This window comes from Thalassophryne amazonica, chromosome 15, assembly GCF_902500255.1.
Source record: "Thalassophryne amazonica chromosome 15, fThaAma1.1, whole genome shotgun sequence".
Lineage (NCBI taxonomy): Eukaryota > Metazoa > Chordata > Actinopteri > Batrachoidiformes > Batrachoididae > Thalassophryne > Thalassophryne amazonica.
This window is the reverse complement of record NC_047117.1, coordinates 86,513,925-86,535,338: the sequence shown is the minus strand read 5'-3', so window position 1 is coordinate 86,535,338 and position 21,414 is coordinate 86,513,925. Positions and strand designations below refer to the sequence as shown.

The following is a 21,414-nucleotide window of genomic DNA, read 5'->3' as shown; positions in this document are numbered from 1 at the left end:
AAGTGATGATGCAGCAGAAAGTGGATGTATGTTGTGGTTTGTTTGTAACCCGGAGCTCAAATCATGTCGAGGAGGTTGTGCAGGCCAGAGAGAACTTAGCTACTCTGTCAAGGTCTGTAGGCTAAAAATTACCAACAAGACCTCTCCCATTTGCCTTGTCTTCCCTTTTCCAATGGGAACTGAAAAAAAAAAACTGCACTTTTGCGACTGCTTCAGTGAGTGCAGCAGAAAACAAAACAGTACACAATTTTTCTGTTAGAAGTGATGCTGCGTTTGTGTTGTGCAATGGCAGGCTGTCCCCCGGAAGTGGTCAAATCCCGCCACATCACGCAGGGGTTCAAATGAGACTGCACTGCCCCATTGAAGAAGCCAACAAGTTCGTTTATATCAATAACTGACAAATATGCCCAGAATGTAAAATAAATAAATAAATAAATAAATAAAAAAAACTCAAATCATCGCCACTTGAAAACGTCGGACTGGAATTATTTTCCATCACGCACATCTTCATATGGTATATTTGCAGTGTGTGAAGGTTCACAAAAGTCAACCAACATGTTTTTATAATCTTAAAATGACAAGAATATTGTTTATCACCATTATTTCTGGTATAATAAAAGTAATTTTCGTGACAAGCCTGTTAACAAGTAGGTGGAATTAATAATATTTATTTTAAACGACAACACAAAACACAATGGCCACTACACAAAATTGGGCAAATGAGTGACAATGGAAAAAAAATGTCATGGGGAGTGTCACTGACATTATTCACCAGCGGGGGGGAGCAAATAAACCAAATACAATGGAAGCTCATCCACATAACCGGTTGTGCACCATCACACACACACACACACACACACACACACACACACACACACACACACACACACACACACACACACACACACACACACACACACACACACACACACACACACACACACACACACACACACACACACACACACACACACACACACACACACACACACACACACACACACATTTCCTGATCGTGAGCCATGCAGTGAGTTGAGAGCAGCAGCTCGCAAGACACACATACCATGCGCGGGCATGCAGTGACAGTGGGTGTGGCCTAACCATCGTAAGAATCCATTAGAGGCACAGAGGCCTGCCTCTCCCCGTACATGCCTCCCTGAGAGACAAAAACAAAAAAAAAAAGACAGAAAACAGGAGAAGAGAGTGAAGAAAGAAGTGTTAAAAGAAAGAGGACAGAAAAAAATAAGAGGAAGGTGAGTAATATTTAGAAAATGTTAGTTTAAAGTCAGATCATGTCTCAAGAAGGGGGAAAAAAAAAAACACCTGAGAAATCACGTACAAAGCAGATCGACTACGACATGTCTCTGCACGCCGCGTGTGGGTGTGTGAGAACACGTCTGTTCACACGGTAACAGTTTTTAGCCCGAGTGAGGGCACAGGTCTGCGTGTCGTGATGAGGTGGAAGATCCAAGTGTGTGTGTGAGAGAAGCATGATCAACACTTTTAGAAACATTCTGTTCAACATCCCCACAAACCTCGGTGACGTGCTGCAGTTAAGTCTTACTTCATGTCCTCTGGATGCACTGAAGAGTGACTTTAGTCTCCTGATAACGCATCTGGAAATAAGTAGCTCCAATTTTTTTTTTTTCGGTGATTAAGACAGTGATGACAGTGACAAAAAGACCATAGCAACACAAAGCGCGGGATATTCTCTCGCTCGTATGTGAAGTATGGTTTTATAGTAGAGGTGATAATATTTCTACAGCGAAGGACTGGTGCTTTTAAGACTGTGGTACTTAGACCTTCATTTTCAAAAGGAACCTTCTAGCCTCCAGCAATTTACCACAGAGAAACGGATTCAATCACACGAGGTGTTCTTTAGTTATTGTACGGAAACTAAACGTTTATTGGACACCCAGACGTGGTAAAACTATAATACAACCCAACTTCATGGAATGGGGGGCATAAAAACAAAACCCTCAGTTTCTATTAGATAAGAAGTCATTCATTGATTTTCTGCCAATTATCCTGCTCACGGCACTGTAATAAACTAGAATAACCAGTTCTCTGTTCAGTAAAGTGGGTGGTTCTTAGAGGGAGTCTGTGAAACCTGATCATGCTCCTGTACAGCCTCACCTGTACAGCCCACTTCAAATTTGGTGAAAATCAGATACATTTTGTTTAAGTTATCAACAGCAAAAGAAAGTGCGAGTGAGGTGACAGATGCACACGCACTAACAGCCGGCAGGGGATCAGTAATGTTGTAGTATGCGGTGTTTTTTCCAGGGATGGATCCAGAGGGTGGTGGTGGGGGGTGCCCCTCCTGGACAAAATAAATAAATGCAAAGAAAAAAATGTAGGAAAAAAAAAAAAAAAAAGTAAAAACGACAGTTTATCAAGCTATAGGGCCACCCAAACTGACAAATCTTAGTTTCCACTGAAATCCCAGCAATATAATGTCGGTTTATTTTAGAAAAATCTTGCAAAATTACAGCTCATTTTAATGAAGAGAACATATTTATCTGGGGGAATTCCACAACAAATATTTTATACATACATCTATACATTTTTAACAGCTCATCTGGGACCAGGTCGTGAGGGCAACAGCTCCAGCAGGGGACCCCAAACTTCCCTTTCCCAGGACACATTAACCACTTCTAACTTGGGGATCCCGAGGCATTCCCAGGCCACTGTGGAGATATCTCTCTACCGAGTCCTGGGTCTTCACCGGGGTCTCCTCCCAGCTGGATCTGCCTGGAATACCTCCCCAGGGAGGCAGACTGATTGTGAACAGACAATCAGTCTGTTCACTGAACAGTACAGTTTTGTTTTACGCTTTTTACTCTTTTAATTCATGTTATTAGTAATTGGAGCGGGCTACGGCCTCAACTTTACCTAACTTCTGGGTCTTTTAGTGAAGTTTAGCGCTAGTGGCTGGTGATCACCTTAGTATTTCTCTGTTTTTCTTGTTTAATGCTGGCAAATTATACAGTATTTTTTTGTCTTTCTGATGCCTGATTCTGTTTTCTCTCTGTTTAAGGTGCAGCTCCATCCAGAGATGGGAGTTGTATTCATGTTGGCGATCCTCCTGTCCTGTGCGCCAATAGCATTTCTTGTATATTCGTCCGTGAATTGTTCTGTAATTTATGTTTGTAGCATGGCCCAAGCAGAGGGTCACCCCTTTGAGTCTGGTCTGCTTGAGGTTTCTTCCTCCGAGGGAGTTTTTCCTTACCACTGTTGCTCTGGGGGTTGGTAAGGTTAGACCTTACCTGTGTGAAGCACTTTGAGGCAACTCTGTTGTGATCTGGCGCTATATAAATGAAAATAAATTGAAATTGAAACATTTTTTTTTTTCCCCCCTGTATATGGCAGCCCTTGGGAACATTTTGCGGCGTTTCGGAGTTGCTTTTCATTGTTATGCTGATGATACTCAGTTGTATATGCCGATAGCTGCTGGAAATCCTGTCCACAAAAAATCTTTACAGGACTGTCTCGCAGCAGTGAGAAGTTGGATGTCTAGCAACTTTCTACTTTTGAACTCTGATAAGACTGAAATGATGGTTCTTGGTCCAGCAAGACATCGGCATCAATTTGATTAGCTGGCGCTTAGCCTAGGTTCATGTGTTATACATCATACTGACAAAGTGAGGAACCTAGAGGTAATTTTTGATCCTACGTTGTCCTTTGACCTCCACATTAGGGAAATTACGAGGACTGCTTTCTTTCATCTGAGAAATATAGCGAAGATTCGCCCCATCCTGTCTATGGCTGATGCTGAGACTCTGATTCATGCGTTTGTCTCTTCTAGATTGGATTATAGTAATGCTTTATTTTCTGGCCTGCCGCAGTCTAGCATTCGAGGACTTCAGTTGGTACAGAATGCTGCTGCCAGACTTTTGACACAAAGTAGAAGGTTTGACCACTTTACTTCCATTCTGGCATCCCTTCATTGGCTACCGATTTCTGCCAGATCGGATTTTAAAGTTTTATTGTTGGTTTATAAAACTGTTCATGGACTGGCACCTTCCTACCTGGCGGACTTGGTTAAGCCCTACGTACCTGCGAGGCCCTTGCGTTCGCAGGGCGCAGGGCTTCTGTGTGTTCCGAGGATGAACAAAAATCTGTGGGGTATAGAGCCTTCTCCTATCGTGGTCCGACTCTTTGGAACGATCTACCTGCTGTTATTCAGCAGTCTGACACGGTGGAGATTTTTAAATCAAGACTGAAGACCCGCTTTTTTAGACTGTCTTATCAATTTTTTAATCTGTTTGTGTTTGCTTTGTAATTTCTTTTTATTCTACAGTGTTTTATCTTTTTACTGTGCTTTTCTTGCTTTTAATTTTGATTTTAGATTAATTTGTGTTGTGAATTATGTGAAGCGCCTTGGGGCGACTTTGTTGTGAGTTGGCGCTATATAAATTAATAAACTGAAATTGAAAATTGAAATTGACTGAACTCACTGTTAAACTGCAGCTGCAAAATCTAACAATATCACATTGTATATTAATGTCTTGTACAGAATAATGAATAATATGGTTCACAGTAAAAGTTAATATTGTACTATGCAAATTAGACTTTTTATGTTAGTAATCATGATGGAAAGACTTCCTGACTAGTGTGTAATAAATATATATGTATGTGAGATATTTTCTGTTGGAATTCTGAGAGATCTATGGAATATAAACTGGGGTTCGAAATGTTTCAAGTGTACAGTTCCACGAAAAACGCCTGGCATCCAAACATATTTGTCACAATTAAATGTCTCAGATTCAGATGTATATAAACATGAATTATACCAAGACATCCTCAGAAATATGAAGCAAACAGTGTTATTATTACAGCTCTGTTCACACTAAATATGACTTAATAATGAGAGACAAGCAGCACCGTTTGCCTTCAGTGTGGGCAGGAATTTTTTTCAAACTACTGTGGAGCGATGAAGAATGTTTCTGGTAGAAAGATACTCTCTGGGGTACAGTTGTACATGGGTAAGTGTGTATTATGGTACAGGTGTAGTACCTGTACTGGATCTTTGTCAGTAGGTTCGAGTGTGTTATCCAGAGTGTTCCTTCTCCCAGTTTGATCCAGTGTGGAGTAGGAATCTAGAAGGCAGGAAGGCAGAGACAATGGAGACATCTGAAGAACAGAATCTACAAATCCGTGACCTGCAGTCTGTTTTACGGATCTCTGCCGTGTGTGTATCTACTTTCACACTTACCTGGTCCCATCTCATTCATGGGAATCAGTTCCCGATCCTCTTTGGCGCCTGTGTAACAAACAGAAAAATCAATGAGCAGAAAAGTCACAGTGTCTCTGTAGAAGTAAAGGTTTGTGTTGTTTCAGAGGGTCTGACTTTAGCAGCAGGAACTGAGAACAGCCAGAGGCAGCCGAGTGTGTAGGTGTGTTTCTGCACATCAGATATGAAGCACCGAGTACTGGAAATGACATTTTAACCGTGTGATCATCCAAGTTTGGATTCTTCAGAAACGTTACCAAAGCGCTGCAGATTACATTAAATTAACGTCTGTTAAACAGACATAATTAATGCACTTATTTTGGGATTAATGGAAATGTCACAACACAATAAAGCAGCTGAGAAAACAAAAAAGATGCAAGAATTGAAATCTGTTGATACTTTGAAGTTACCAAGTGGGACATTTTGACTAAATGCAGCCTGAACGTGCAGGAAATTCTGCACTCAGCCATCATTCTTCATGAAACATGCATAAAAGAACACCATCTGACTGGGCGTGGGGGAAGCATATTAACAGTGCAGTGTATCCAGATCAGCGGAACACAGCCAATCAAGTACGATTATTATTAAAAGGAGTCATTTTTGCAAAATCAGTTTATTACACCCATCATGCACTGAAACTTTCATGTTAAACATCCCCCAAAAATCCCACAATTCTGAGTGCGCTCACAGAAATTCTCTTGCTATAAGCAGAATTCAGATCAGTCACAGCCTGTTTTAGACTTCTGTAACATATGTAACAGAAATACCCCAAATGCTTTACCTTTATTTCACATTAATAAAAGACCAGTCCATGATTACTGATATTCCAAAACCCCAGAAAAAAGCCCTGATATATAAAAGCAGAATTTTACTACATCAGTGTTTGACAGAGTAACTATGGCAACAGAACACCAAACTATTATTATATCACAATAACCACATTAGGACTTTTCATCAAATTGTGCAGCCAAAAGTACATTTAAGCCTCCTGACCTTTGTCTATGAGCGGCAGGGTGCTGTCCTCATAACCTCCATTGGTCCTGTTAGTGTTGCTGGGAGGGTTTAAGTTGACCATGAAATCAGTTTTCTTCCAGCCATCCTTCTCCAAGGTGCGCCGCAGTTCCTTATAGCCCCACACAGTCTGTAGGACCAGGCCAGCGCCGCGCACCTCCCGCTCAGAACGATTACTGGACACCCAACGTGGAGGACAATAAAGAGAGCATTTAAAACGGACCCGAAATTGAAACAATTCAAACAAACCACCATGGGACACCCAGAACCAAACGGCATTGATGCCTACCCATCCTTATTTATGAGCACAAGTCTCTCAATCCCCTGTGAAGCTCGAAGGGTCTTGGCTGCTTCCAGACTGGAGCCAAGCACCTCATGGAGAGTGCTCAGGACTGACACCACCGTCTCTTCTGACAGCACTCGTGCCGGCTGACTCTGACCTCCACCCGGCAGGTTTGCCACCAGGTGAGGCACTGCATGTATACCTAACAAGTACAAGTAGAGCAGATTTAAAAATATTTGAAATAAAGGGCTTTTATAGTCGATTAGTGGTTGAGAGACATAGCAAGCCACCTCTCACCTAGCAGATCCCTGTTTCGAGCATCGATGGCCAGGTTGCGGAGGGCTCCAGACATCGCTCGGACCACACGGTCATTGCCATGGGCCAGTAGCTCAGTCATCATGGGTAGACCCTGCTCCTTGCGCAGCACGGCACGGATGTAGCGGCCGTACTAACCAGAACACAAATACAGTTGGTCAACTACTGGATTTATTTAAGCGTCAAACATGGCTGTGGCTAAATGCTGAGTGGAACAGACTGTCAGCCCATGATTACCAGAACAGCAGCCAAAGATGATGACGACTTCAATCGCATCAAAAAACAAAACCAATCAATGACATACAACGTACTTGGTAAACAAACGTTAAAAAGGCCAAATTTTGTGAAATCAGTACTTGAAACGAGCATCACAAAGGGTAACCAAACAAGACGGGACACGTCCCTTCGTGATCAGGATGTGTCTGTTAGTGTCGGGTGCTTTCAGCACATCTGGCAGTGGCCAAAAAGACGTGCATTGCCCCACTCTCTCTGTGGGGTTCTGGGTTCTTAAAATTCTGGGTACTAAAATCTTGACCTGGAGCAACTCCGTTCACACTGCAAGATAAAATTCTGCACCTGGACTGTCACATAGTTAATGCGACACGCCCAATGAGCCTGTCTGCACTGTGCCAAACACCCCACAGTCAGTCGGAGACAAAAATGCCCCTTCCCCAAAAAAGGGGGCGTGGCAAGAAGCGGTAAACAAATCCTTTTTAATGTATCACCACAGTCACCTGGTGACCTACTTTAGCTTGCTAAAAATGCATGTAATACAACCCCTTTAATACACTCAAAGGGACTGATTTTCGCAAAACTCCATTAGGCCACATTTAAAAAAAAAAAAGTAACAGTTTATCATCATCATTCTATTTTTTTGGGGCAAATTTCACTGATGGCAGTATAGCTGATGCAAGAACCAGCACATCTGTTAGGTGGCGTGTATGCTTTGGCCGAAGGCCGCCAAACTTTACTGAGGAAGGCCCAGAACTTGCCGATTGTTGTTCTTGACAACCACGCAGTCAGTTGCTCCGTCTCACACTCGCACACAGTATGCATGTTCATCACGCTACTAGCGTGCAGTACACTGACTGTATTCAACATGGAAACAAGATTTACGAGGTCTGTTAGAAAAGTATCGGACCTTTTTATTTTTTGCTAAAACCTGATGGATTTGAATCACGTGTGCTTGCATGAACAAACCTTGAACCTTCGTGCGCATGCGTGAATTTTTTTCACGCATGTCGACTGCGTCATTTGCTGGTAAGCAGCCTTTGTGTGAGGACATGTGCAGCACGCTCGGCGGATTTTCATTGGAAGGAAAAAGACGGAACGACTGGAGCAGCGCCGCATCAAATTTTGCCAGAAACTGGGCGACAGCCAGCTGGAAACCATTCGGATGATTCACACGGCTTTCGGTGACTTTTCAGTCGTGTGACTGTCCGAGAAATTGTGGAAGAGGTGGGCATGTCACAGCATGTCCTGTGAGACTTCAACACTGAGGTGCTTTTGCTCCATCAGCAGCTTTGTGCCAAAGCCTTCGGCACAAATTTCACCGCCACTCTTTTCATGGCCAAATCTTCTGTCACAGTCGAATGTGCCGAAAAAGTGCTGATGTCCACCTCTTCCACAATTTCTCAGACAGTCACACGACGGTAGAGCATCACCACAGTGTTCACTCTGGAAATGATCTGGTCATTGATCTGGTCATGCAAGAGTTTTTTTTTTTATGGGGCCTTACATGTCGGGTGAAATGAAGGAGTTCAGGAATGAGCAATCATACCAGGTTATACAATCATCATGAGGGGTGCTTACAAATGTCTTAGACATGTGATGGAAGCGCCACTTCTCCGTTGTGACTGACAGATCGGTGAGCACCACCTTAAATGTCCAAAAACTAGATTAACCTTTGCACACATGTAATTCACTGCAGTTTGACGTCGATGTGGCAATTACAGTTCCTGTCTTTTAAGCTACGCACACGAGGTCCTCAAAGGGTTTTCTCAGCACAAAGTTTTGACGCTGTGCAACTTACAGTCCAGCGTCCAGCACACAGGTTCTGAACAGCTCCAGCCGAAGCCTCCAGCACAGTGGGATTCTTGGACTCTTTCAGCAGAGAGGTGTAGATACGGACCACCTCTGGCTGGTACAACAACTCATATCCTACAGGAAAGATGGTACAAGTGGTACACAACAGCCAAGAGTTATTCAAGGGAAACAAGTAGAAAAACCAGCGTTTCGTAAAGTTCTCAACTACTTTTAAAAGTACAACACCAAGATACTAGATGAAGTGGAGGTTACCTTTAGCAGGTGTGGCTCTCTTTGGAATGTCTACTACATCCGCAGCTACATCTTCATCTTTCTTACCTGAAAATAACATGAAAATGACACTGTTAGAAACAAACAGAACAGTCCAGAGTCTGTATACAGTCAGCTATGAAATACGCTGAAACAGAAAATGACTAAAGTCTCCTTTTTCAGTACACACACTATAAGTGTCAGGAGATTAAGAAAACTTTTATTAATCAATATCAACTTGTGTTTCACTATTTCAGTGCTAGAACTTGTCCACAGTGACAATGCGGCGTGCGTGTTAGTACCAAAACTAGTTATCGATGTGTTAGTTCTGCTAGTCTAGCACTACAACTACAGCTGCAGGCAGCAGGAGCAAAGTGCGGATCAAACAGGGAAGCGCTTACCTTTGGAAAACCACTCATCTGTCGCCCAACGCAGACACAAGAAAGGAACAGAGAGGGGAAACCAGGGAGGAAGAGGAGGAGAAAGCATTTGTTTAAGAGCAAAGCAGGCTCAACTGGAACCCAAACGTAACCCAGAACGTGAACACCTATGTGCTTCTCGCTGCCACGTTTACCATCACACCGGATCAGCAACAGAACACGAGAGGGATGAAGCCGAACACGTAAAATCACCACAGAAACATTTCACTTACGTACACATTCTGACAGCTAAAAAAAGTCTGTATGGAGAATATCTGCATGCAGAATTTTCTTCAAGAAACGTACCAAACATTTTGATGTTTGAGCCCAACATCTACAGTTACCACAAAATGACAACCAAACCACAACAACTCAAAAGTAAAAAATAAAATAAATTTACTTCCAAGCTTTCATCCGTCCAACAGGGTTGTATTTTAGTATGTGATTAATATAAACTTTCTGAAACATGAAATCTTGTTCTGATGGAAAATCCTACAAAGATGTCTTTAGAAATAAAATATTTTTAGAATTTTGTATCACTAAAACTGTGGAGTGAATTCAGGACTTTGACAATGTGTTCACGTGTCACAAGGAAAAACCAACAAAACCTTTTCAAAATGATAGAAAAATAATAATTACCTGTCTGAATTTAATATAGGAGGGGTTTTTTTCTCCCCTCAACCCAAACCCCGCTAGATCATACAAACAAGCCACCAGACTCTCAAGCTACACGCAGACGTTCCATGCATTTTACAATAATGCCTCACTTTCACACACACATTACAAATGGTGGACACCAGGAGAAACGTTGGGATTGGGGACCTTGTTCAAAGGCACCTTACTGATTTTACTGTCTCAGAGGGAAATGAACCAAGGATTATCTAGTCAGAACACTGGCACTCTAACCTTGAGGTCACCACCTCTTCTGATATGACGTGTGTGTGTGAGATAGTCCACAGGCCAAGCAAGTTCTCTGTACTACTTAATGTGACAAAACGACATTTAGCATCCAGCCTCAATGTACCATGGCCAACACAAAAATGTAGTACAGCCATCCCAGGATAGTAGCTGAAGCCAGGTAGGGGTCAATGAAGAATTACACAGAGGTCAAAATGTAGAAATGCTCCAATCATGTTGAAAACTATACCACATTGTTTGTCTGATCATAACAATTCCAAAAAGGTATAGTTTGGACTATCAATGACTGAATGTTCTGGAGTTATGGGGTAAAAACAGCAAAAATCATGACAAAGTTCGGTTCCAGTCTGTATAGGGGTCAAAAGTTAAAGTTGCTCCAGTTTCCGTAGCAAATAATGCAAATTATTGTTTGGGTTAATAGGGTTGTAAAAAGGAGTAGTTCACACCATCTGTCATGCTTAGTTATCATGTTACAGGGGAACATATGTCACATGTCATAGAATCCAATGGACGTTGACCTTGTTTGACCTTTACTTTGGAAAACAAACATTCAATCAACACAGTCAAAACTATTCCATTTATTAATCCTTTTATTTCAACCAATAATTTGCATAATTTTTTTACTGAAATTGAAGCAACTTTAACTTTTGACCTCTGTCATCATTTTTACCCCATAACTTCAGAACATTCAGGCCTAGATAGTCCAAACTATACCTTTTTGGAATCGTTATGATCAGACAAATAATGTTTTCAACATGATTGGAGCATTTTAAATTCTGACCTCTGTGTAATTCTTCACTGACACCTAGTTGGCTACAGCTGCCACCCTGGGATGGCTGTATTACATTTTTGTGTAGGCCATGGTACACTGAGGCTGGATTCTTACTGTTGTTTCATCACCTTGCGTGGTACCGATTAGGTCAAAACTGATGACTGGTTCATGGACTAAGAGAGAGAGTGAGAGACTTGATTTTGGTAACATTCACACAATCCTTTCCGGAGAGTTGTGTGGGTTTGTGACTGCTACGTGAGTTTTAAAACATAGTCAGAAAATAAGTTTATTTATCTGAGTTAGCGCAATTCTCTCTCTGATGATCCCATTGACTGGACAACTCGCTCAACCAGCAACCTTGCTTTCTCTTCCTTTTGCAGCTAAATTCATCCAAAATGCTGCTATGACTATATTGAATTTTACAACGTAACCACTGTGAAACAAGCACAAATTAACTATTTATGTCTCACCATTAGAACATTTGTACGCAGAAAATTTCTCCTCACCAAAAACTACACCTGCTTAATCCACCATCAAGCACCTACTTACCATCCAGCAGGTGGCTGACCCATCTATGGGATATTACATGCCTTGTTATGGACCGGATGTGAGTCTGACCTCATTAAATATAGGACCGTTTACTATGGTTTCTTACAATATAAGAGCATTTGTTGTTTTTGAGTTATGTTAGACAGAATTTGGACGGACTCATTCATTCACAGCATATTTCTAGGCTTTGGAAAACATACAAGCCATTTGTAAATATTGGGCTCAAACATCAAATTTAGTATTTTGTATAGTGTTACAGGGTTTTGTTTTTTGTAGAATATTTGTGATGATGTGTTAGTGTGTAGGTGTTGTGGTTGGACAGTTCAGTGTCAATTACGAAAAAAAAATGAAGCTGAATCGATACAGCAATATCAGTTTGTTTACTTAAATGGATGCAGTGACTCACTGGTCAAATACGCCTGTTTGCAGAACAGTTTTAATGGTCTGCAACAAGCAGTTCATGACATCTCAATGAGCCAGTGTTAAAGTCTGAGATCAGACATATGAGGCTTACAAAGCCACAAAATGCCCCGACTGGCATGACAGCAATCTAGTGGTTTTGCTGGATACATTTTTATTACTTTTATATTGCGCAGACACAAACACGGAACATGGTCATGCTTTCCCCTCCAACAAAGAATTATTAACTTTGCTTGTTTTACAGTTAGCTTCTCACAGTGGTGTTAATCCTTGGCCAGAAGCATCTTTAAGCAACGGTAAGTATGAGTGAGCTCAACGGTGACACGTTCCCGAATGAAAAAGACAAAAGGTGACCCTAAACATTTTAATTTAACAAAGGCACACCACAGAGGATCCTGTCAGACAGAGCTGATACGCACCGAGCCGCACGACAGACGCAACATGTCGGTTCAGGCCACCGCCATCCAACAAGTACAGACAGGTCAACCATTAAACCTCTCTGAGTTATTCGACACTGTGTCGCAAAGCCAAACAACATCCGGCAACTTTGTATCCTCTTGAAGGAGTTAAAACAACAAGGGGACATCAAACGCCTCATGTCCCTGCAGCTAAGATGCCCAGCACTCATGGATTCAAAGGTTCAGACAAATCCGACACGACGGCTCTGCTCTGGATTTGTGTGTTGTCCGTACAAAACCAACGCATGTGTCACCATTTCTCAACGTTTCATGCTACTGAATAAAGGCTCTATAACATCTGTGGAATTTACTAGTTTTCAGTTGTCCACTGCACATTCCAGACAGCAATTTTCTTTGTCACAAAAATTTGATTGTAGAAATACAGGCACAGCCACAAAGCTGCAGAATTGTGATAGATAAACAACACAGCGAATCTTCTTTGTGTTGGGGAAATTGTCAACATTCTTGTGCAAACCAGTGGTTTTGTGTGTGTGTGTGTGTGTTAATATCACTCAGTCAGCAGTGACATCACCACAATCCTAACTGCGCTTTCTACTGACAGAACAAATGGTGCGCATATCGCCCTCCCACACAGACCTTTGCCCTTGCGGGAGCTAAAACAGCCGCCTTTCGTGCTGGAGGGGGCGGGGCCCTGGTTGATGGGTGTGGCCTCCTGGTAGCGTTCACAGCCAGGGATTTCCTGGTGCACGTGATAGGACAAGTTCCTCAGCAGACACACACTGTTCTCTATCAACTGCGAAGACGACGGTGCAGCAGTGGGGCGGAGAGAAGAGACAAGGGGACAGAATAAGTAAAATTATTAGAACACAAACAATTATTAGGCCAATATCAATATCATTAAGGACAGTGTAGCAACCTTCACTCCAATGATCAAACTTCTAAAGTTCTTGCTTACATGCCCAAATATCAGATAAAATGATACTTTTCCTGCCTATGATAATAGATTAAAATTTAAAACTCTACAAATAAATAAATCAAACAGTTACAGACTTCACATAGGCAGAGGTAAAAAGCTACAAAAGCGTTTCAACATCTAGCAGCTAACTGTTTCACAAACCTTATTGTCAACATCTTTACAGTCAATTTGGGATTGGACAATGTACATTAGAGAATCGACCAATCCTGTGCACTCCCGCAGCTTCCTCCGCGCCTCTTTTCGCTCAGAACTCACATTTCTTTCAAGGAGAAACAGAAAAGAAGAGAAAGAAAACCACATAAGGTTTAGCAACGTAAAAGCTCAGAAATAATTGGGTCATTTAAAAAGGGAACTTTTTTGTGGCTACAAAAAGGATTTCATGGGACAAAGATTTTACACTCCTGCAAAATGCTTTCAATGAAACTCCTTTAAATATATCCGTTTACAAAGAAAGAATAGTTTGGCCAGATCAAGTTACAACTATGCACCAATTTCTTCACCTGTTGTCTAACTCACAGTAGCTCTCTGTGCAGGCCGGACAGAACCAAACAGGCAGAAACAGCCTGGAAACTTTCAAATAGTTAGGTATTACTTATTCAAAATTACGACTAAAAGCCTTTTAGGACATGGTGATGGAGCGATGTCTTGAAAGTGAACGATGAGCTGTCACCTTTCTATCTGATGCCTTCTTAGGTCCAAAGTTGTGATCCTGAGGTTCTCTTGGATCTTTAGAACAAAACTGTGTTTATTCCTAGATGTTAATTTGGATCCCTTTCCTCAATCTCACCTTGGTCCCAGAGAGCAAGTCTTATCTGGGCCATGAGCCACATGGAGCCAGTGCTCATGTACAGCTTCTGGACCAGAGTCTACTAGTCCACCAAAATGAGACGCTACTCCATCCAGGTTACTCCCCAGCAGACATGTATAGCTAGGTGGACTGGGCACCAATGCACCAAACAGTTAGTTATTACTTATTCAAGTTGGCAGTTCCACAGAGTTTCCATGGAGCCACCTGCTGTGTACGTGTAATATATTGTACAGTTACTGTCCCATGAACCTTTAGGAGATGGTTCCCAATGAGGAACCTGACTTACTGAGATCTAAAACTGTGCTCCAGAAGCTTTTGTTTAAATATTTAGTTGCCCCCCGCCCCCTTGTCCTTACATGCAAGAGAGTGCTGGTTCGTAAATACAGCTGTAAGTAGACGGGAACACACATAAACCCAGAGGCGTGTACACGTCAACGCCCCTCTCAAGCCTCCTTTAGAACTCTGTTGCTCTAAGGATCAGAGCGCTCCCAGTGGTTCCTTGAGAAAAACTCTATTTCATCCAAAGTCAACTTTTAGCCAAAAATATTTAAAAGAATGTGGTATAAAACCCATTAGATAATGTTGTGTGATTACAGATGCGAGTGAAGAACAAAAAAATCTGACATGCAAAAACAGACAATGTGACATTCTATGAAAAGCACGTTTACGTGACAAAACATATTCATGTTTGGCACCACAAACGTTTTATTCATGTAGTTTCTGCTGAACAAAGTTTTACCAAGATATACTGCTGCTGCTGTCATTAAATGATGGACAACAAACCTGTTAAACAGTAAACGTTAGTGCTTAGAAATTAGGCAGAAAACCCTGAAACTGATTGTTGACTTTCTTTTATAAATATTTGACAATGTTCATAGTAGTTTATTAAAGTTGTTTTATGCTACCTATTGTTGCAATGGTGTAAAGCTCATATAAAGTAATTTTGCTGGGTGTGCCATGGGGCTTTGGACCCATGGAAAAGTGTGTTGCAAGTCCCACACGACAGATATTGTGATGTGGAGGGTTGGAAAACCAACATTTCAACATAGTGGTTGCTGGTGCAGGTAGAAGCAAAATATCACAACTACGATGCCATTTGAAGATTTGGCTTTTAAAAGATTAGCAGAGATTTTCTACCTTTTATAGCAAATTGATTCCAAATCTGGCACAGTGATCTTATTTCAAATTAAGAGGTGCAATGAATGCTGACACATTTTAAAAGTAAGCTTTTGTTGGCGTTGACATGCACTGCCTTAAAAGAAAAATCTTGTGAGTACAGTCCTCACGGCTCCACTCTGAGTGTTTTCTGTCTTCTGCCACCTGCTTTCACTAATTCAAAGGAGTGGCTCCAGCTGTCATGGAGAATATCACAGCAACGTGTCAGTAAAGCAGCATTTCTCTCCAAACTGATAACGTTCCACATGTGATGGCCCGGAGGCAAAATTATTATCAAGACTTCAGTCTGTTTACACAGACCTTTTAAGTCTGACAGGACCGTTATTCACAACAACCGGATAAAAGGATTTAAAATATTAGTTGATTTAATGTATTCCCATTTAACAATGGAGTACAATAAACAAGCCTAATAAATAAATGTCTGTATACGAGTATATACACTAAACAAAAATATAAATGCAACACTTTTGGTTTTGCTCCCATTTTGTATGAGATGAACTCAAAGACCTAAAACATTTTCCACATACACAATATCACCATTTCCCTCAAATATTGTTCACAAACCAGTCTAAATCTGTGATAGTGAGCACTTCTTTGTTGAGATAATCCATCCCACCTCACAGGTGTGCCATATCAAAGGTGCAGTTTTTATCACACAGCACAATGCCACAGATGTCGCAAGATTTGAGGGAGCGTGCAATTGGCATGCTGACAGCAGGAATGTCAACCAGAGCTGTTGTTCATGTACTGAATGTTCATTTCTCTACCATAAGCCGTCTCCAAAGGTGTTTCAGAGAATTTGGCAGTACATCCAACCAGCCTCACAACCGCAGACCACATGTAACCACACCAGCCCAGGACCTCCACATCCAGCATGTTCACCTCCAAGATCGTCTGAGACCAGCCACTCGGACAGCTGCTGAAACAATCGGGTTGCATAACCAAAGAATTTCTGCACAAACTGTCAGAAACCATCTCAGGGAAGCTCATCTGCATGCTCGTCGTCCTCATCGGGGTCTCGACCTGACTCCAGTTCGTCGTTGTAACCGACTTGAGTGGGCAAATGCTCACATTCGCTGGCGTTTGGCACGTTGGAGAGGTGTTCTCTTCACGGATGAATCCCGGTTCACACTGTTCAGGGCAGATGGCATCGTGTGGGTGAGCAATTTTCTGATGTCAATGTTGTGGATCGAGTGTCCCATGGTGGCGGTGGGGTTATGGTATGGGCAGGCATCTGTTATGGACGAAGAACACAGGTGCATTTTATTGATGGCATTTTGAATGCACAGAGATACCGTGACGAGATCCTGAGGCCCATTGTTGTGCCATCCAAGAACATCACCTCATGTTGCAGCAGGATAATGCACGGCCCCATGTTGCAAGGATCTGTACACAATTCTTGGAAGCTGAAAATGTCCCAGTTCTTGCATGGCCGGCATACTCACCGGACATGTCACCCATTGAGCATGTTTGGGATGCTCTGGACCGGCGTATATGACAGCGTGTACCAGTTCCTGCCATCCAGCAACTTCGCACAGCCATTGAAGAGGAGTGGACCAACATTCCACAGGCCACAATTGACAACCTGATCAACTCTATGCGAAGATGTGTTGCACTGCATGAGGCAAATGGTGGTCACACCAGATACTGACTGGTATACCCCCCAATAAAACAAAACTGCACCTTTCAGAGTGGCCTTTTATTGTGGGCAGTCTAAGGCACACCTGTGCACTAATCATGGTGTCTAATCAGCATCTTGATATGGCACACCTGTGAGGTGGGATGGATTATCTCAGCAAAGGAGAAGTGCTCACTATCACAGATTTAGACTGGTTTGTGAACAATATTTGAGGGAAATGGTGATATTGTGTATGTAGAAAAAGTTTTAGATCTTTGAGTTCATCTCATACAAAATGGGAGCAAAACCAAAAGTGTTGCATTTATATTTTTGTTGAGTGTGTATGTATATATATATATATATATATATATATATATATACATACACACACGAGTATACACACACACAGACACACACAAATCCAAACATTTTTATCGCTTCTTTCTGTATTTCTACATTAAAAAAATCTCTATTTCTACATTTTTTTTAATATTTGTGTCTACATTTTATTAAAAGAAATCTTGGTATTTTTGAAAATCTTTTTTCTACTGTATAAAATTTTTGTTTCTACATTTTGTAAAAAGAAATGTTAATGTATTGTTTTGAAAATAAGTACATTTAAAAAAAAAATCAGTTTCTGTAATTTTTTAAATATCTCTTTTTCTACAAAAATATGAGCTGCACAAGGAGGTGTTAAAAGGCCTTTTTAACACCTTCTGCATTTGTTTTTGTGATCTAGTATCCCTTTTTCCAAGAGCAGCCTCAATATTTTTCTGCTTTATTGAGAAAACCAGAGCAACCAGTCTTTTTCTCTGATTTACATCTTTCTCTACTTTTTATTTTTTTGTGTTTGTACATTAAAAATTATCTTTCTATATTTGATTTAAAAAATATCTGTTTCTACATTTGTATAAAAAAAATCTGTTTCTACATTTTTTTTAAATATCTATAAAATATCTGTTTCTACATGTATTAAGTTTCTGTGTTTCTAAATCTATTTAAATTTCTGTACAGCACACTGTTGGCTTGCTCAGTTCAGGATAATACACTAACCAAGATATTAGTTCAGTTATTCATTCTGTATTCATTTTTTTCCCTCCTGGTAGCACCGGGGAACTGATCAGCATGACAGACATAACAGAAGAAACTTCCTGTTTTCAAACTGACCAGCTGCATCCCGCAGCACGCCTTCCAGCAGACTGAGGTCAGAACTGCTCCCCAAATTAGCACTCAGACACAGAACTAAAATGCAGAAACACAGAAATACTACAAATATCTGGTGTGTGGAGATATAGAAATAGATAGGTCCAAGACAGTAATTACACTCCTTTTTTATGACTATAATATATGCATGTATTTACTGACTGATTGATATGTCTTTTTCTCCCCCATATTCATCAACAATCACTCCCGTCACAGTGTTTTTTTTATTTCTGCTCTTCTATTATCTTGTCATTGCTCCCTTCTTCCCCCACACATCCCACTGTTCTGACACTCTGTCAGTGTGGCAGGTTTCCAGTTTCTGCTGCCATTTACATGGATACCGTCTCACTCCTCCACGGCAGCAGAACCCGTCCCCTCTGATCCGTACCTCAGGCAGCCTGCCGTGTTGGTTAGCACCGTCTCCCACTCAAGATGCCTGGGCTTGCAGTTTTCTTCACCTCCTCCTCCTCCATTGCTCCCTCGCTCCCAGCCCGAATGGGGCACCATCACCTCGTCAGAGAGGGCATGCAGCGCATGGTCCACAATCTCCATTTTCACAGAATCATGAGATGACAGGTTCCACAGTGTCCCTACAGATGTGCGAAGTGCAAAACATTCATCAATAAACACACACACACGATAAGAAGTTTGAAAACAATGAAGCCAGACCCGGAAATGGAAATATGGCGTTTTCCGCTCTGCATTCTTGCAGAGCCTCCTTAGGAATGAGATGACAGTGACCTCTACATGAACAGATATGTTCCATGACCTCTCTTCCGGTGACATGCCTGCTTTTCAGATTTCAGATGCTCAAACTATTTACCAGAATAATCCAAGATTATATGAAAACTCTTGACATACAGTAAATCGCCTGCCCTGTGCGAAAAACACACAGTCTAACAGTGGTGTCAGTCAAGGTGGAAGCAAGGTTGCATTGCTTTTTCACCTCAACCAGAACACAAGTAACAGTTCTTCAATCTCAAAAAGTCCCTAATCTGTATGGAAATGAACCCAGGTCTGGTTAGAAGTTTGGCATCTGCTGCTTTAATCAACCCAGACCAGTAGTACTTAATATTCCAGTTTTCAGATCACAATGTCACGCCTGTTTCTCCAGGTACAGCTGGAGTTGCGTCAGGAAGAGCAGCCGGCAAAAGCTTTGCGACAAACAACCTCAATGCGTTTCTGAACTGGATCGGCTGTGATGTTCCTTGTCCCGGGGAGCCAACAAAAGACAAACATGAAGTACAGTTTGAAATGCAATTGCAACTGACCTGTGATGGTGTCAGTGAGGTCCTGGTCATGTGTCTTCCTTAGCAGCCGAATCAGTGCAGGTACTCCGTCACAGTTCTTGATGGCGATCTTGTTGTCTGGGTCTTTACCGTAAGAGATATTCTTCAGTGCTCCACAGGCTGCATAGTGAACCTATCAAATAATAATAATAAAAATAATAAAAAACTTTACCATGGCATTATTTATGACAGACACTCAAAGACAGAAATGGTTTTTTTTTGACAGGCAGTTGCTGTCTGACCAAATACTCCACTCCCAAAGTCATGTGAAACACAACAAATGTCAAACTTGTCATCAGGTGCAGAGCATGAAATGTGAAATTAAAATGACTGGAATGATGTGCTTTGTCTGGTAATGCACACAAAAACACCCGCACAGCTGGTGCAAAATCTCAGGGAAACCTAGAAAAACACAAACCGTTTTTGAAAGAAATTATATTTCGCACAAATGTCGACCTACTGTGATTTGATCAAAACAAAAACTACGTAACAGTGTCTGATCTGTATATTTGGAATTTTCTGCGTCTCACTGTTGGTCTTTTCAAGACAGTACATCTGGGATTACTGTAAATTATCTGTACTGTACTGTAAGACAGCCCAATCATACTCTGAAGCTACTAAAACAAAAGGTGGGGGTTAAACAGTGCAAAGAACAACAAACTGACCTCTTTGTTGGGGTTGTCCAGCATAGAGACCAGCGCTGGGATCCCTTTCATGCGACGCACGTCAGACTTCACCTGCAGAGATGATGGGTTTAGAGAGCTTGTGTGCTTAAACTCAAGACAGACTTTTAGTTCAAAACAAATATGTTTCAAATTACGTTTGAAAAAAAATGTATGTTGCCATGTTGTATAAGTAAAAACAACAATGAAGTCTAACCGTACATTACTACAGACCAAAAATATTGTGTCATGAAAGGTCTGAATCATCTTGTATTTTGATGATGTGGCTTTGACCTCTACACTTCTCACAAATATTGGCAGTGAATAAAGCCTGCTGTTAAATAAATAGCTTCTTGCAAACGTGCACATCATACTTTGTCATTCTTATAAGTGAGATGTTGAAGATATGCAGCTGCATTGCTCTTCACTGAGTCCAGCCTGTAGTTGAGCATGGCAACGACCTCTGGCAGCTCTGGCTGACGCCAACCTCCAGGACCAGGACCTTTCCTTAGAGTGCTGTCCAACGAAGCCATGCTGCCTCTTTCACCCTGAGCCAGAGGTGCTCCTCCCCAATAGTATATGTCCCCTGGTCCACCCATGTCACCAGCCAAGATGCCCTCATAACTCCTAACAAGGAAAAAAAAAAGCCGTTTTGTGTTGTCCATCAAAAAGTATGCATGTAAACCTTTGGTACAGTCGCTCAATGCTAATAGCTCAACTTGTTTTCTTGATCCATTGCCAATAACATCAGTCAAGGATTTGGGGTTAATACTGGGACCCACCGTGTTAAAAACATTGTCATTTCATCACTCACCACTGGCACTTTTCTTGTGAGGTTTAAAAGTTCATTGGTAAAACCCCTTCTTAACAAGCCAAGCCTAGACCCAGGTTCCTTAGCAAACTACAGGCCCGTTTCTAATTTATCCTTCTTAAGAGTAGTGTCCTTGGAACTCGCAACATATTTTATTGAAAGCAGAGTCTTTGAACCATTCCACTCCACATTTAGGTCTCATCATCCAGCAGAAACAACACTCAGTGTTGCTGC

At 41.6% G+C, this 21,414-nt stretch overlaps 1 protein-coding gene across 6 annotated transcripts in view; it reads right to left on the bottom strand.

The window, feature by feature from the left end:
* ctnnd1 (catenin (cadherin-associated protein), delta 1) overlaps positions 1 to 21,414 on the bottom strand; it is a 61,950-nt gene that overhangs the window by 6,310 nt on the left and 34,226 nt on the right. For 3 of the 6 annotated variants that reach the window (XM_034187332.1, XM_034187327.1, XM_034187331.1), the window contains 15 exons: positions 20,744 to 20,996; positions 20,373 to 20,444; positions 19,690 to 19,840; positions 18,807 to 19,008; positions 13,755 to 13,872; positions 13,274 to 13,430; positions 9,542 to 9,559; positions 9,144 to 9,209; positions 8,878 to 9,005; positions 6,828 to 6,978; positions 6,537 to 6,732; positions 6,230 to 6,423; positions 5,219 to 5,266; positions 5,020 to 5,102; positions 1,102 to 1,156 (listed from right to left, as the gene is read on the bottom strand). In XM_034187332.1, coding sequence (XP_034043223.1) covers positions 1,102 to 1,156; positions 5,020 to 5,102; positions 5,219 to 5,266; positions 6,230 to 6,423; positions 6,537 to 6,732; positions 6,828 to 6,978; positions 8,878 to 9,005; positions 9,144 to 9,209; positions 9,542 to 9,559; positions 13,274 to 13,430; positions 13,755 to 13,872; positions 18,807 to 19,008; positions 19,690 to 19,840; positions 20,373 to 20,444; positions 20,744 to 20,996 — 1,892 coding nt within the window. Of the gene's footprint in view, positions 1 to 1,063; positions 1,157 to 5,019; positions 5,103 to 5,218; positions 5,267 to 6,229; positions 6,424 to 6,536; positions 6,733 to 6,827; positions 6,979 to 8,877; positions 9,006 to 9,143; positions 9,210 to 9,541; positions 9,560 to 13,273; positions 13,431 to 13,754; positions 13,873 to 18,806; positions 19,009 to 19,689; positions 19,841 to 20,372; positions 20,445 to 20,743; positions 20,997 to 21,414 lie in introns of all 6 variants that reach the window. The other 3 variants (XM_034187329.1, XM_034187330.1, XM_034187328.1) reach the window with 3 other exon arrangements.